This window comes from Suricata suricatta, chromosome 17 (genome assembly GCF_006229205.1).
Source record: "Suricata suricatta isolate VVHF042 chromosome 17, meerkat_22Aug2017_6uvM2_HiC, whole genome shotgun sequence".
NCBI lineage: Eukaryota > Metazoa > Chordata > Mammalia > Carnivora > Herpestidae > Suricata > Suricata suricatta.
This window is the reverse complement of record NC_043716.1, coordinates 52,035,297-52,051,207: the sequence shown is the minus strand read 5'-3', so window position 1 is coordinate 52,051,207 and position 15,911 is coordinate 52,035,297. Positions and strand designations below refer to the sequence as shown.

Here is a 15,911-nt window from a genome sequence, read left to right as displayed (position 1 = left end):
TTATACTCCTCCAGGACAGAAAACAGGCTTTAGAGCAAAGGGCTGCTAAAAATGGTCTGTAAACTTTTTCTGTAAGAGACGTGTTTTTTTTCCTTCCATAGCTTTGCAGTTTTAACTTCTTGATTTCTTAAATCTCTCCTTGCAAAAAAAAACAAAAGCCAGGAGAACATCCATCAGGCCCCTCACTTCCCTCCTGACGTCCTCCCAAAGGTAACAGCAATAAAATAATTAAAATCATAATGTTGACCTGCTTACAGCCCGCCCCCCGTTCCCCACTCCACTCTACTGCCTGCTCACCCTTCCCCCCCGCCCCCACCCGGGGCCTCACTAAGCAATGACACAGAGCTCCCAAGGGACAGACACCAGGGATGTCCCGGAGTTGGGACAGAGCTTTCCGCCACCCCGGTGACAAGCTCTGTGAACAACAGGGGCGGCTCGCTCAGCTCCCTGGGCTGGGCCGGGGTTGGGGCAAGTCAGCAGGTGTTTCCCAGAGGATGGAGCCATGGTCCCTGGCCTATTGGCAGCTGGGCGGTCAGATGCAAATTCTCAGCCCTGTGCCAGACCTACAGAATCAGAAACTCTGGGGGAGGGTCCCGGCAACCTGTGTTCATCAGGCACTCAAGTTTGAAAACCTCGAGAAGGGAGGAAGTGTCTCTACTTAATAAGGTTCTCTAGAAGGGCAGCCACACAGGGGGCAGAGGGGCGGAGGCTCTGCAGGTGGAGGGGAGGGCCCCCATCTCAGATCCTGAAGGGAGGGGCTAAGACCAGAACACCTGGGTTCAAGTTCTGGTTCCAAAACACACTGGCTTCCAACCCCGTGCCCTGGACTCCTCACCCAGCGGCTGCCCGTGGGCTTGCTGGGGATCTAACGGGAAAGCCCAGAGCAGCCATGCTGGCCACTGGAGCGGGTGGCTCAAGTCTGAATCAGCCAAGCTCACAGGCCCCTTATTTTAAGCTGGGATCCTGAGGGGTTCGAGGTGCGCCTGGTCCCCTGGGTGAGTAGCTAGAGCCCAGGCCCCCTTCACTGAAGAAGAGGAGGTGGATGGGGGGCACTGCACCAGAGAGAGGACCCCTGTCCCCACCCCCGGCACTCCCAAACGACCCTTTCTGACCAACCCCCAAATCAAAATGTGCAGCTGACCTGAACCCGCCGGTTCGGCCTGAGCCTTGAGCTGTGGCCCCTCCCATCCCCAACTGGGGTCCTCAGGGCAGAAGGGTGCAGGGGTGGGGCTTCCCGTCCAGGAGCACCTTGAACAGTTCATCTTGCTCTGGCTCAGCTCTGGCTTGCCTGATCTGTCCTGGGAGTCCTGTCCTCCCCCACCCCACCCTCCTCTCTCCTTCACACTGATTACAGGAACATACATAATTACAGTAATTATAATAATGGTACTCATTATCATAGTCACCCCACGTGGGGGGACTTTGTAGATTACCAGGCACTTTCACCGGCATCATCTCACTGAACATCATTGCTCTGATGTCGGCCTTCACCCCTTGGGTCTGGGGAGCCCTCCAAACTCTGCTGCCTCCCTTGCAGCCCTTGGGACCCGGAGCAGTGGATGCCCACCCTGAGGCCCAAACCAGCCCCACAGGCCCTGGCAAGGGCCCAGAGCCCGGCCTTTCCATCGGAGGCCCTCTGGGCTCCCCCAGAGGTGGCAGGCAGTGGTCCTGGGCAGCATGGAGGGAGCTCCCAGCTGGCTGGACCATCAAAATACTCTGGACTCCTGACCTCGACTTTCAGAAACGGTTCACCCAAGATGAGAGGGACACACAGACCCCTTCCCTTTGGGAACCTGGGGGAGTTTGGAGACTCGAGACTTGCTCTGGAATGTCCAAACCTGGCCTGGAGCACTCAGTCCTTGGGGCAGACAGGCCAGCCTGGGGGCTTGTTCTTAGCTTGTTTCGTGTGTATATTCATTCCCATCTTATAGGACAGGAAGAATTCAGCCTTTCCCATCAGGATGGCCCTAGTCACCTAGAGCAGGTCATGTCTCAGGGGCTTCCCTGGGCAAGGGACTCTCCTTTCTGGACTAGGTTCCTCCTCTAGGGGGTCTGGTGTTGGTGGGAGATGGGAGTTAGAGCCTAGAGCAGTAACTGCAGAGCCCCTTCCCCACCGGAGCAGAGGTGGGGGGCGGGGGGCCCAGAAGGTGTGGACCCGCCATGCCTCCAGGGCTGGTCAGGCTGTGTTCGGCTCCACATCCCAGCCGCCCACCCTCGTCCCAAAGAGCTGCCTCTGCATGGTGTCTGGATGACTCAGTCTCCCAGGGGTGGATTCTGGTGGATGCAAGGGGTGGACCGACGGGCGCTGCAGGACAGGTGGACCCCGGTCTGGCATGTGACCCTCAGTGCCCCAGAAGGGCTTTCCCTGAGGCCAGAGCCACGTCAGCAGCCTTTCTGGGTGCTGTCTCTTTAAGGCACACCACTGATCCCTGCCAAGGGCTGCTGAGGGATTAAGGTCTTAGAGGAGCTTACGGAGAAGGAGGGGGCAGTGAGGTCCAATCCTCTTCCGGAACCCAGTACCAGGGCAAAGTCCAAATGCTCTGGCTGGGGCTGGACTTTGTGGGTGAGGCTGCCCAAAGACACAGACTGGCTGTTTGCAGAGGTCACCCCTCTGCAGGGGACCCTGTCCAGAGGGGACTGGGAATGGTGTGGATGTCCAAGGACTGGCTTCTCTGAAAACTGCACTTTGCCTTTTCTAGCGGAGCCTGGCTCTTAGGGGCACCGGGGCTACCTGGAGACTGGCCAAGTTTCCAGGCCAGCGAGGGTGACAAGCAATTTGGAGGCCAGGGGGCCAAGGTCAGCGCCAGAAAATATGGACCCCTCCTCTGGCCGCCGGCACTGTCCTTGGCCCTGAGCCCGCAGCTGGATGCCAGAGCCCGAGGACACCTTATCTTACCCCCACCTAGGGCGCTTCACTTGGTTTTGAAGAGTTTGACACTTTGACATCTTCTGGACCTCATGGCACCTCATACATAGCCCTTGAACTGAACATCAAATACCACGGGGCTGATGTGCCACATTCAGGCTCTCCTTGGACAAATGGTGCTCAGCCCTCCGGAAGTGAACGGGATTGGAGTCCCAGGACCCGGTCGGCCTTTCTCCTTTCCTCCTAACACCTATCCTCACTCCCCTCCCTGCCCGAAGAGCAGAAACTGCCTGTTTACTCCCAGCAGAACCAACCACAGCCCCAAGGGGTGTCCGCTCCAACCGCCCCTCCCAACCCCCCGAGCCAGGCTGGCCGGGCTGTGACTGGGGCCCTTGTTCTGAGCACACTGACCTCACGGGCTGCGCCCGGGCCCGGCCAGCTGCTGCCCTTGAGCCTTACCAGCACATCTATCCCCGAGAAGGTGTGGTTCGCGTTGTCCAAGGCGTAGATCAGCTGGTATACCCCATCATTGGTCTCGCTGTTTCCATAGAAACCAACGCCCACCGCAGCACTACAGGCGAGACCCCAAAGAGAGAGGTGAGACCCAGTTTTTTTTTTAAATACAGTATTTTTTAGGGCAGAGTCACAGAAAAGCTGAGCAGAGGTATAGAGATTTTCCATATACCCCGTGCCACTGAGAACACCTATGCTGACACGTCACTATCACCCTGAGTCCATGGCTTAGCACAGGGATCACCCTTGCTCTGGTCCGTTCCGTGGGTCTGGACAAACGTAGGACACATATCCATTGTTACGGCATCCTACCGACGGGTTTCACCGCCCTTCAACTCTGCTCCACTGTTCCATCCCTCCCTCCCCTGCAAGCCCGATTTTTCACTGTCTCCATAGTTTTTGCCTTTCCCGGAATGTCATATGGTTGGAATCAGACAGTGTACATCCATTTCAGACCACTTCCTTCACGCAGCGATTCATGTTTAAGGTTCCTCCATGTCTTTTCACAGCTCGAGAGCTCATTTCTTCTTAGTGCTGAATAACAGTCCATTGTCTGGATTCACCCATTTACCTACAGAAGGGCACTTGGTTGCTCCCAAGTTTTGGTGATTATGAACAGAGCTGCCCTAAATATCCGTGGAAAGCAGTTTTTTGAGTAAGGAGCTCTTTCCTCCCTAGGAAGGGATGGGAGGGAGTTCTGGCAGGTGAGGGGGATGGGGGCGAAGGCTCACAGCTACCTTGTCCCTGGCCTGGCTGACTAGCTCTACAGTACATTTCCTTTAGGCACGGAATACTACTACTGTCTTCGAGTCCAGCAGCTCCAAAGAGGGGAACGTTGCCAGCCTGGCCCTAGGGATTCTGCTGCAGTAGATTTGGGACTTGCACCTTCACTTGCTCCCTAGGGGACTGTCCTGGGGAGGCTTGAGGGACCACTGAAGTCTTTCCTGAAACCTCCAGGAGCTGGGGCCTCTCCTCTACCATTCCCTACGCTTTCCCCCTGCTTCCCCTCAGCACCCATGGGGCCACCTGCCGTACTGAAACCTTCCAGCTGGCAGAAAGTTCCTTCTTACGTGGACGTAAAGCCTATGTCCTCACACCACTCGCCTGCTCATTCTCGACTGTCCTTGGGGGCGGCCAGGAATAAGCCTCCAATTCTGCAGGACACCCCTTAGACATCGGAATGTGGCCCCACGTCACCCCTTCCCTCCTGCTTTATGTCAGACACGTGCCCTCCAGACCCTGATCCCCATCATCAATGTCCACCAGGTTCAACCCCTCCAATCCGTCACTGTCACTCCTAAACACGGCTTCTGGCTGAGGCACCCACAGCCAGGGGTCCACCCGGCTCCGAGCACTGGGGGCTAAGCCCTAGCAGCCACCCTCTCCCCACTGCCGACCCGCCCCCCCCCATCTCCCCGCGAGAACTGCCGCCAAGCCCCATCTCCCCACCTTCCTGGAGTGCCGCTCTGATTTTTCGTTTAGTTTCAAGCAAAAGCAGAACTTTAAATCTATCCCTGTGAAACCGCATCTAGTTGGTTTTAGTCCAACATTCCAGCCGGGATGAATCATCTCAAATCTCGCCTATCTCGCCTACGTCATCTGCCGTACTGCATCTGACCCTTGCCGCTGGGGGGGGGGGTGGGTACATCTGAAGGTTCCCTGAGCAGCCTCCGAGATTTCACCCAGAACAAACACTAACTCTGGGAGGGGGGGATGAATGCACATGCACGCACACTTACATGTTTTCTTTGCTCCTTAACGAGGGCAGATCTAGGGAGGAGGCCCTGGGACATTTCACAGAAACCTCCTCCCAGGGTGGGCTCAGCCCTGAGCTCAGTGTTTCTTGGAATGTGGCTCATGGACCACAGCACAGAATCACCTGGAGCGCGTGGGAAAGTGCAGGAAGGGGCGCCACTGCGCCCACAGTGTCAGCGTGCTCTGAACACGTGCATTGATCTGAAAGCAAAGTTCCTACCACGTCCTGTGTGTCACACACAGACACGTACACACGCTGCCACCGTTTGGCGTCCTGCTGTGTATTCCGTTCGGTCAACAACGTGTTCAACCAGCTTTGAATCCACTTCACTGCACCACCGTCCAGTCCGTATTTTTCCACGACAGCCACGGGGATCTCATGCCCAGCTGAGATACTTGGACACTGGATGCGCTGTAGTCTGATGATTTTTCCATTTAGGGACTTTATTTTTTAAAAAAGTCTTTAGGGGCGCCTGGGTGGCCCAGTTGGTTCAATGTTCGACTTTGGTGTCCGAGATCAGGTCATGATCTCACGGTTCGAGAGTTCAAGTCCCGTGTCAGGCTCTGTGCTGACAGCTCAGAGCCTGGAGTTTGCCTTGGATTCTGTGTGTCCCTCTCTCTCTCTGCCCTCCCCACCTCCCACCCCAGCTCGATGCTCTGTCTCTCTCTCAAAAAAATAAAAATTAAAAAAAATGCTTTATTATGCTCTGAAAAATACCTTTTGTTTGCTCCTTGTGTTTCTAACTTCCTCCTTTAGTTTACCTGCGTCAGGATCTAGTGTTTTCTGGGGATTGAACGCTTTTGCATCCCTTGCCTTGTTTGGGAGACTGGAGGTATTCTAATTTTCCGCCTTCTCTGAGTCTGGATTTATCGGAGCTGACCCAGGAGGGCGCCTGGTCTTCCAAGACCAGACACGGCCCCGGCTGTTTATGTGGGCCTCCCAGCTCCCTCCGGGTGTCATGGGTCCTGCCGGGGCCACACGGACCATTCTGTTTGAGGAAAGAGACAGAATAAAACCTGTCTTTCCCAGCTATCAGACTACTGTCTCCCAAACAGAGAAACACAAGGAAGTCTCCTCATGTCCCTTTTTTTTCATTTCAGGAACCTGCTGCTGGTTCTTTCTTCTATGGATTGAATCTCCTCTCTTCTCTGGGATCTTTACTATCAGAGCTCAACACAACCCCTCCCTCCTGATCCTCCTGACCTCACCTTGTGTCCCTCTACTCCTGCTTTTTCTACTCCCCTTCCCTGACTCTACCTCTCAACTCCTACCAATCTGAGCACAGCCCCAGGGAAGGGGACTGCTGACCATTCCCCTCACTGCTGTTCCCCAAGACCCTGGAGCACCTCCACCCCAGCCCCTTCATCTGCTCTCTCTGCTCCAGCCTCCCTGGCTTCTTTCCATTCCTTACATGTTCTGTGCTCCCTCCTGCCACAGGGCCTTTGCACACACTCCTTTTCTTCCAGCTGGAAGTATCTCCTCCTACCTTGCCCCCACTTTTTCCTGGTCACCCTATGGGTCTCGGTGCTCATCACCCAGTAACGCCTGACTCGAGTCGGCCATCCAACTTTATGCTTGTTCCTTTCCTCCATGTAATTCAGTCTGTAATTGTAAACAGTGTGTGATCCTCAGCCTCTCCCAGTGGACCCAGAGCCACAGAAGGCAGAATTAGCACCCGTGCTTCTTACCGCTTCGCCCTCGCCTGGTGCAAACAGCACGTAGAATGTTGAAGAGTGAGTCATACCACACGCTTCACTTCTGTTCTGAGTTTTCCTTAAACAGCTGGTAATTATCGCTTATTAGAACTGACCCTCCGAAGTCATTCTTACTGTTCCAAAGCATTCTTCTGTCATTCGCAGAGCTGTGTTTTTTTGTTTTGTTTTGTTTTTTTTAATCCGAGTTGACACAGCGAGCCCTTGCTGTGGGGTAAGCGCTACAGGCTCCTTCGTGGTCTCCCGCTCCCTGTGCCCCCCTCCCGCCCTCCAGCGGGAGGCCTTTATTCTGGTTACTTTGTGGGAGCTCCTCTCTGTGGGGAGTCAGACTCGTCTTTGAACTCCTGACTCAGGCAGTTTATGATTTAGGACCCGGCGGCGTGTCCCCCGCCCCCTCCCCCCAGCCCTAGCGCTCAGCACGTTGGCATCACTGCTATGCTTGCTGCTTCCGTATCTTGGACTAGAGGACCCTCAGGCCGCATGCAGGACACGCTGTGAGCATGCTCTAACGGAGGAGAGACCACAGTAGAGAAGTGAGGCTAAGGTATCCTCATCCCCAGGACCACTGCGCCCCCTGCCTCTCCTTCCACAGCCGAGAGGGCTCAGCCACACTGTGTGTTCCTGGATCCAACGGACAATTGGGAATGAGGGTCTCTACGCCTCGAGGGTCACCACCCCCCAGGAGCGCCTCAGGGTGGATCCGAGGCTTTTGGAAAAAACCTCTGTAGATACGAGAACAAGAAACGTACAAGCAACTCCGGAAAACGGAGCAGCATGTGTGTGGATTCCGCCTGGGCGGTGTGGGGCTCTCGCACGGAGCTAGAAATCCTTGTTCGCCGTCTGAGGGCACCAAGAGCTACTGATCTCTTGAGAAGATGGGATTGATGGAGACGGCGGTGAGGTTTTCTCTGACCTCGCAGACCAGCTGGGAGGGCGCCCGGACACAGACAGCAGACGCGCCCTCTGCCCAGGAACGCCGTCTGGTAAACTGCTCTAGGAGCTGCCAACGGGGCCCACAGGACTGCACCAGGGCCGGGACACACTGGGGAGACCCCCTTCACCATCCCACCCATCTGATTCCCGCTGCTTGGCCAGAAGAGCCTTCTCCCTGTGCAAGGCTCTGCCATCAAGGTACCCGGAGCTCGGTCAGGAGGACGTGGCCAGACAACAGACGAACCTCCTGGCGTTCGGTGAGGGGCCAGCTGGTGGTGGCGGGAGAGGAAGCGGGGGTCACGGTCACCACGACGCACACGGTCAGGCCCACATGAGCTCACTCCTCCACCCACGGGCACTGTGCCCGCCTTGCCCCCCGTGCACATGCGGCACCCAGCGCATGGGGACACTCACCAGCAGACGAGGCCGGCCGCCACCGCCGTCCAGGTGACGCAGCAGGAGTGGCGCCGCTTGGTCTGGACGACCTGGTCCCGCCTGCAGCAGCATGCGCAGACCACATACGCCGTGAGGAAGATGAGGTTCAGGCCCAGGCAGACGGCGGCCAGCAGCCCCAGGAACATCAGTGACTGCAGAGGAGATGCCGGATGTCACTGCTTGGTCCCATGGTGAGTCCAGGAGTTGCCCTGCCCCAGGGCCCTGAGCTCCCACTCGGGCTGTGGGTGTAGGAACCGTGACTGCATGTGGTCAGTCACCTGACCCCTCCTCTGCCCTTCCTCCCTCCTCCCACAGTTGAGGCTCCTGCCTCATACACATGGCACCTGGCACTCAGGCTGGGCAGGAGGCATGGGGGCAGATGTGAGGGAGAAGGAGCTGGGCTCAGGTTGGTGGCTTGTGCCCCTGCATGAAGATACGGACCAGGCCCTGCAACCTTCAAGAGGCGAGTAGGAACCTCCAGCTGGCAGTGGGGGCTGTGGGTGATGAGCTGCGTGACTGGGGGACAGACAGGGAAAGGGACATCCACAGGGGTCTGAGGGCTGTGGCCTCCTGGAGGCCACAGGGCTTGGGCAGGATGTCTTGGAAGCCACCTGGAACCTGGGACAGAGCCAGGAAGGGACGCCTGGGGCCTCTGCTTCCTCTGAGCCTTGTTCTAGATGCTGGGGTTCCTCCAGAAGCCAGCACTGTGCTGGAGGGGGAGGGGAGAAGTCAGGACATGCCCCCGTGGGGTCTCTTTCACTAAATCCAAAAAGAGAAAGGCGTCTGCCAGGTGCCAAGGGCAGCTTCAAAGCCCAAAATTCTGAAGGCGGCAGGAGGTGCCGTCTCAGGCCAGCAGAGCACTTTGGGGTCCTGCAAAGTGAGCTGCCGTCCGCCAGGCAGCCTCGAAACAACCCCCTCCTTGCCCTCCAGTCTCTGGCTTCAGCCAGATGGACACCAGATGCCCCCAGGATTGGTGGCCGGCAGCCAGGGCTGGACCTGGCCCTAAGTCAGGCTCCTGAGCTGACAGCCTCCCCCTGCTCCCCATGCACCCGCCCGTGGTCCCTGGTCTGGAGCCCCCAGCACTCCAGTCCGGGATGGGACTGTTGGGGTGGGAGCCCGTTTCAGGGAGCCCTAATGCTGGTGTGGATGACCAGGACCTCCTGGTCTAAGGTGGGAGACCCAACCTGTGCAGGGCTGTGCACACACAGGAGGCGACCCTGCAAAACAGAGGCTGGGCTCTGCTGTCCTCAGGCTGGGGGCCATTTTCGTTGCGGGGGAGGGTAGGGGCTCGGAGAAGTGAGGCACCTGCTGGGTCAGCCCTGTCTTTCCTTGCTTGGCTGCTTGGCCCTGAGATGTCTCGGGGACCCTGACTCAAGCTACTCTGCCGGTCACCTGCACCTGCAGGCTTCTAAGCCTCATGGATAGCATGGTGGGGACAGCCCAGAAGTGGCAGGAGCGATGGTTCATTTGGGAACGGGGATGCCGGAGGGACCGTAGCGTTGCTTCACCTCCACCTGGGAGAAACACATCACTGGTGTTGCAGGAACTCGCCTCTCCGCTCGCCTCCCTCCCTCAGCAGTGCGGACAGGAAGCCCCCCTCCCGGCAGCTGGGAAGGCCTAGTGGATCAGAGCACATCACCGCTGCAGAAGTGTCCCTGAAGTCCTCATCATGTGGCCAGGCATGGCCTGTCCCGTGACTGACCTGGGAGGCCCCCACCCAGGTGAGACAGTAGAAAGGAGCTGCCACCTTCCTGCCCCCAGCCCACGAGTCCTCACGGGAGGGTCCTGCAGACCCAGGCCAAGGTGAAAGGGGCCAAGGAAGACGGATGTTAGGGGCTCACTACTCAAAGTGAAGTTCACCAGCCCGCTCAACACTGGCCTCTCTTAGAATGCAGAATCTTGTTAGAAATGCAGGGTTTCAAGCCTCATTCTGGACCCCAGGGAGTCAGAATGCATCTAGGGATGATCCCAGGAGACCTGTGTCCCACTCAAGTCTGGGAGCACCTGCTAGTGTCGAGAGACTTTCCCAAACCTTTTCCAGCAGCTTAACATTTTCTTCAAACACACTTGCTTAGCAGGGCCAGGCTACACAGGGCCTTCTCTGGCTGAGGAATGGACAGAAAAGCCATGCTTTGTCCTGGCCACCCTCTCGCAGCCCCTGAGGCCCCCTCTGCTAAGACCCAGGGATCCCCTTGCTAATCCGCAAACCACTGCGCAACGAGCATATGCCCACAACCCAGCAATTCCGCTCCTGGTTATTTACTTTACACAAAGGAGGGCCTGTGTCCCTGCAGGGTACGTTCAAGAATGTTCACGGCAGCGGGAACGGCCCAAGAGCAGAAACAACGCAAACGTCCACCAAGAAAACAGATACGTGTGCATCGTGCTCCAGTCATAAACTGCAATACTACGCGGCCGTGGGAAGAGAGCCGCAGCTTCTCACGGCCAATGGCGATCTCACGGACACAGCGGTGGGAGAGACAGGCCAGGCCAGTGGCAGACCTCAAGTTCAAAGTCAGAGAAGCCCACCTATATTTTTATTTTTCTTTCTTTCTTTTTTTCTTAGAGAGAAAAATAAGTGCATGCGCGTGTGTGCTAGCAAGTGGGGAAAGAGAGACAGACAGAGTGTGCACTTTCCTTTAAGTTGTTCCTAATGAAAAAAAAAGCAACCAAAACCCAGACAGACCTTTTGTATACATCAGAGAGTGGGTAACACCCAGACCACCTCCTGGCTACCCTTGACTTCTAGCTGGCCTCCTGGCCAGCCCCTTTCCCAGTCTCTCCCAGGCCGGAAAAGCCACCACTCTGCCATGTGTCCCCACCCAGCAAGGGAGGACCTCTAAGCGGTAGTCTAGACGTGGGTCGGTGGCTTTTCAGTCTCTGCAAACGGTGGCCAGCTGCTGCCCTTAGTCCGTGCGCCGGCTCCCCTAGTCATGCTCTCAGAGCCCCTCGGCCCCCTGCCCTGCTGACAGCCCAGTCCGGGGGACAGGGCCTCCCAAGCTGGGCAGCTGCTGCCTCAAGTGGGTTCCTCGTGTTGCAGCCCAGCCTGGGAGAGGCCAGGCCTGGGAAACCCAAATGCAGGGGGTCACTTTGGTTAGCAGTTCACTTCCGTATCTCTCCCTGGGTGCTGGGAAAATAGAGTGGGATAGTCTGGGGAGGGCGGGTGCGGGGCAGGGAAGGAAAGGAGGAAGTTGGGGAAGATAGGAGAGGAGGGAGGAGGAGCTGGAGAGAGGAGGGAGCGGAAGCCTAACCAGCAGAACCACCCCACAGCCGCCTCCATGTCACCTGCACCCCGGGAATGGGCAATTATTTTCCTGCCCCTAATTAACACTGCAAGTCTGTGTGTGCATGGCAGGTGGGGGTGGGGGACAGCAACCATCCCTTCCAAAGGGAGCTGGGAGCTCTGCTCACAAGTCCGTTGCTCTGACAGAGCCTGGAAAGTAGTTTCCACATCAGCCACACCGCCTCCCCCCCCCCAGTGCCCGGTGGCCACCACCTCCCCGCCATGCCCCACACCAGCCCTGACCCACACCAGCCCGTAGCAGCTCCACAGCAGGCCTCGGGGCTCCAGCCTCTCTCCTCATCAAAGGGACGTGAACTAGTTCTGCTTTGTCACTTTGTAATGAGAAACCCAGAGCACAAACTCAGGACCCAAGCTGGGGTGGCACTGACTGATTTGTACTCTGGGAACACGGACCACGGACCACGAGGGGCCTCTGCACGAGGCAGGGGAGAGGGCGACAGTCTGAGCATCCCCGCCTGCCAGGAGGTCAGGAGACAGCTAGAGTGTGAGCCAGCCTGCGGATGAGGCCAGAGGGAGGGGCGCTGCAGCACAGGGGGGAAGGGTTAAGCCCCCCCCCCCGCAGCCGGGGAGTAGGGCACAGCATGATCCTCTGATGACCATGACTCAATGTTCAAACTGGATGAATGGGGCTTCCTCATTCCAAGTTTGGCTCTTCGGCTGGGCTCCCAGCCGGTGCTTTCCTCCTGAGAGGCCCCCAAGGAAGGGGGTGGGGGGGAGCCCTGTAGTTCTGGGTCCGGCCCCCACGCTGTCCCCACCCCTGGCCTGAGGTCATACACTTGGGACTTAATGGGGAGCCTATGAACTGAACCACCATCCAAAACTAACGCATGGAAATGCCGGTCTGAAAGTAAAAAGTCGAAAACCTCTCCTCTTTGTCACCATGCACGTCCGGAAAGGACAGCTGGTCTCCTGATGCAGGGAAAGGAAAGGTGGCACTGGAAGCACACGTGTGGCTCTTGCACGCTGACCGTGGCCACCGAGAGCCTTTGCACAGTGTTTGGAACTTTTTACTAAGACGCTTCAAGCACGTCAGTTTATCAGCATCTGGTCTCCCTGAAGCGGCGGGACGGGGGCGGGGGGGGGGGGGGGGGGGGGGGGGGGGGGGGGGGGGGGGGGGGGGGGGCGGGTGAAGACACAGCTGAAGGAAGGAACCCAAGGAGCTTGTTCTGGGAAGGAGACACATCCGGTGTTCTGTCTGTGCATCCGGTGCTCTCTGTGTCCCCAGCTCTACCCCGTGGACACCTGGCCAGCTGGGGTCTCCTGCCCGTAGCAACTTATGAGGTGCCAGGCACCGGCCACAAGCTTTAGATCGTGGGCGTTTTCTCCATCAAAGGTGAGAAAGTCAGGCTGAGGTCCAGGGGCGCCTTCCCCTCTGCACACACAGACTGGAGCTGGAGCTGGGGGCACAGGGTCAAGTCCACAGGGCGGGGTGGAGGAGGGATGAAAGGTTCAACCCTCAGCAGGCTTTCACTGCTCCCCAAGACTCCAGAAAGTGGGTGGGAGCCCCTGCTTCCCCAGGCATGTTCTGGAAGCTGAATTTGCTCAGGATAGTCCAGGTCACCAGGCGAGCTGCTAGTTTGTCATCTCCACGCATCTAAGAGCTCCCTCTCCTTCCAAATTCCTGCACGGCTTTGCCTTCCAGAGCTTTCCTCCGGGCCTGCACCCCCACTTAGTCTTTGGTGCACACACTCACGCACTGTATCACCGTATCGTTCATGTGGACACTGGGGGCATCAGTTAGCTCCTCCCTGATCAGTGTCTGTACAAGAACATCTCCTTCCTTTGTATCGTCCGAGAGGAGCACCGTCCGAGAGGAGCACCGTCCTGGGACACGTTCCTGAACCTCAAGCCGGTCTAATGATGTGTATCACTGGATCCCACTATGTGCTACGGGCCCTCTATGTACTAAGCGTGTTGCATGCAGCGTCTCATTCAGCACTTGCAGATGAGGGAACTGGGGCTCAGAGACGTACAGACACCTGGCATGACGCACAGCAAGTGATCAAACTGGGATTCCAGCTCAGACAGCTGGATGGCAGAGCCCCCGCCCCACCTACTCGGCTGTGGCGGGTGAGCCCAGAAGCCTTGGCGATCATGTGACCCCATGCCTGGCACAGCCCTGGCCCCAGTCAAGCTTGCTGAGCACTCAGATGACTGACAGCAGAAGGTGCCTGATCCAGTGTTAAGTGACCTGCCACCTGGGAGGAAAGGGACTTCCAGGAGGGACCCCTGGTGGGACGCTGAGGAACTTAGCCAAGTATGAGCCACCTTAAATAACACCCCGGCCCCACTTCCCATCCTGGCCCACCACACCCACATCCCACGGGGTGCCCTCAGGAGGAGGGCCAGGCGGGCCACTCATCATTGGGACTCATTTGATGCCCAGTACGGTGTGCCAGGGTCTAAACCCGAGGAGGAGGGGGGCACGGGCTGTGAGTGGGTCCCTGTGGCCCAGCGGCCACCTGTCCATGGGGCTGAGTGAGGTCGGGGAGGTTCAGGCCCCACCAGCTACAGCTGCTGGCTGGACAGCCGCTGTCTCTGGGGCCACAGAATGGGGGAAGGGATGGTAAGGGAGAGGAGGAAGTGCCCTACCTCCCCCCCACCACCCCTGGAAGTTCTTCTTGACCCAGCCAGTTTAGATTTCCTCCCATGGAGGGGAGAAAATTATGGTTGGAGACCCTGGGTGCAGGATCTGGGGCGCAGGATTTGGGACACACACACACACACACACACACACACACGCAACAACACAGCTGTCTCAGAAATCATATCCGCCTCTTTTCATGCATTCATTGGGAGCGGAAGACGCCCGGGACCTATCCCCAGGCGGCCGCGATCTCAGGGAAGGCTGACTTCCACAGGCGGGGCTCCGGCAGAGGGAGGGGCAGACACGGAGGAGGAGGGAGCCCGGCTAACCCGTCCGACTGCCTCTTAGCAGGACGGGATCCTATTGCCTCCTCTTTCTGGAAGGACTGGCACTATGTGCCTGGGGCCTGAGGGCTACAGGGACACTAGGGGTTATTATTAGATTCCCAGTCACCACTGGTGAACCACACACTCCTGCCAGATCGGGATCCCCCGGGCCCTGCAGGAGAAAGGCCTGGGGGGCGGAGGGCAGGGACCATCTGACTCCAGGCTCAGCCTCCGGATCAGCTCCCCGCACCCAGCAGGGGCCCCGCTCTGCCCCGACTGGCCCCACACTGGCAGATCAGGCCCGAGAACCTGACACTTCTGCAGGCAAAGGCCACCAGGGGTCAAAGTCCCAAGATGGGTCCCGTCCTGGGCTGTTCAGCCTGAATCTTTGACCCAACAGTGAATTGACTCAGCTGGGCCACCGGAGGCCGGGGCGGGCTTGGCCAGACCCAGAAGGCCAGGAGAAAAGTGCAGCTCCGCCAGGGCCTGGGGGTCTGGGAAGCCCCTCCCCCTAGGGCAGTACAGAAACGCAGAGGGGAGGACCGGCCGAGCAGGGAAAGGGCAGAATGCAAAGATGAGGGGAGTGGCCGGCCACGAAGCCAAGACCCTAGAAATCCAGGACCTTGGTGCGTTTGTACAGAGCAAGGGGGGAGGGGGCTGGAGGCGCTGGTGTGAGTTGGGGCTGCCCACACGTGGCTGTGGGTTCTCCGCGCACCACGGGGAAATCACCCCCCCCCCCCCCCGCGGGCCGCTCTCTCAGACGCCTCCACCATCCCTGCAGCGGTCCGGAGGGGCTCAGGCAGAGGGGTCCGCATCGCCTCTCGCCCCGCAGGCAGGGCTGCGGAGGGAGGGGCGCTGCTGAGCTGAACTCGGGGAGACACGTCAGTTTGTGCCCAAACTCCTCTCAGGCGACACACACCCGGAAAGAGAGCGCCCGTCTTGGAACCGCAGACGGAAGGAAAGCCCGAGGCGCCTTTGGCATCCCCGAAGCTCGCTCGGGAGCTGCCTGGGCACCCGCTCAGACACCCGCTCCCCCGCGCTCGGCCCCCGCCCCCGCGCGCAGCCGCCGCACCCTTCCTCCCCGTGGCCCATCCTGGGCACAACTCCGAATCTTTCCAGTTTCCCCGGCCCACGAGGTTCCCAGACGGGAAGGCCGTGGCCAAGCGTCCCGGGGGAGAAAGGGAGAGGGGTGACGAGGTCGCGGGGGAGAGTGGGGGGCGGGCGGGGGAGGCGTGTGGGCCGCGGCGGGCCGGGCGGGGAAAGGGGTGCCACGGGGGCTTGAGGTGCCGGCCGTGGCCAGGACTCACCTCCCGGTAATTCTCATCGCGGGGGTCGAATGTGCTGTCCACCGGCTGCAGGCGCAGGCTCAGGTGGGGGACGCTGTGCAGCCAAGCCACCCACCAGGGCGCGACGTACTCCACGCGCGCGGCCGGCATGGCTCGGCCGGAGTGCGCCCGCCAGCTGCGGCCGCCGCTCCCA

The 15,911-nt window shown here is 58.7% G+C and overlaps 1 protein-coding gene across 1 annotated transcript in view; it reads right to left on the bottom strand.

Annotated features, from left to right (window-relative positions):
• TTYH2 (tweety family member 2) overlaps window positions 1-15,897 on the bottom strand; it is a 38,012-nt gene extending 22,115 nt beyond the window's left edge. Inside the window, exons 1-3 of the mRNA XM_029928659.1 lie at window positions 15,740-15,897; window positions 8,195-8,367; window positions 3,326-3,437 (exon numbers count right to left, since the gene is read on the bottom strand). Of these exons, the coding sequence (XP_029784519.1) occupies window positions 3,326-3,437; window positions 8,195-8,367; window positions 15,740-15,868 (414 nt within the window). The 5' untranslated portion in view covers window positions 15,869-15,897. The remainder of the gene's footprint in view (window positions 1-3,325; window positions 3,438-8,194; window positions 8,368-15,739) is intronic.
• Between the last annotated feature and the right edge of the window lie 14 nt (window positions 15,898-15,911).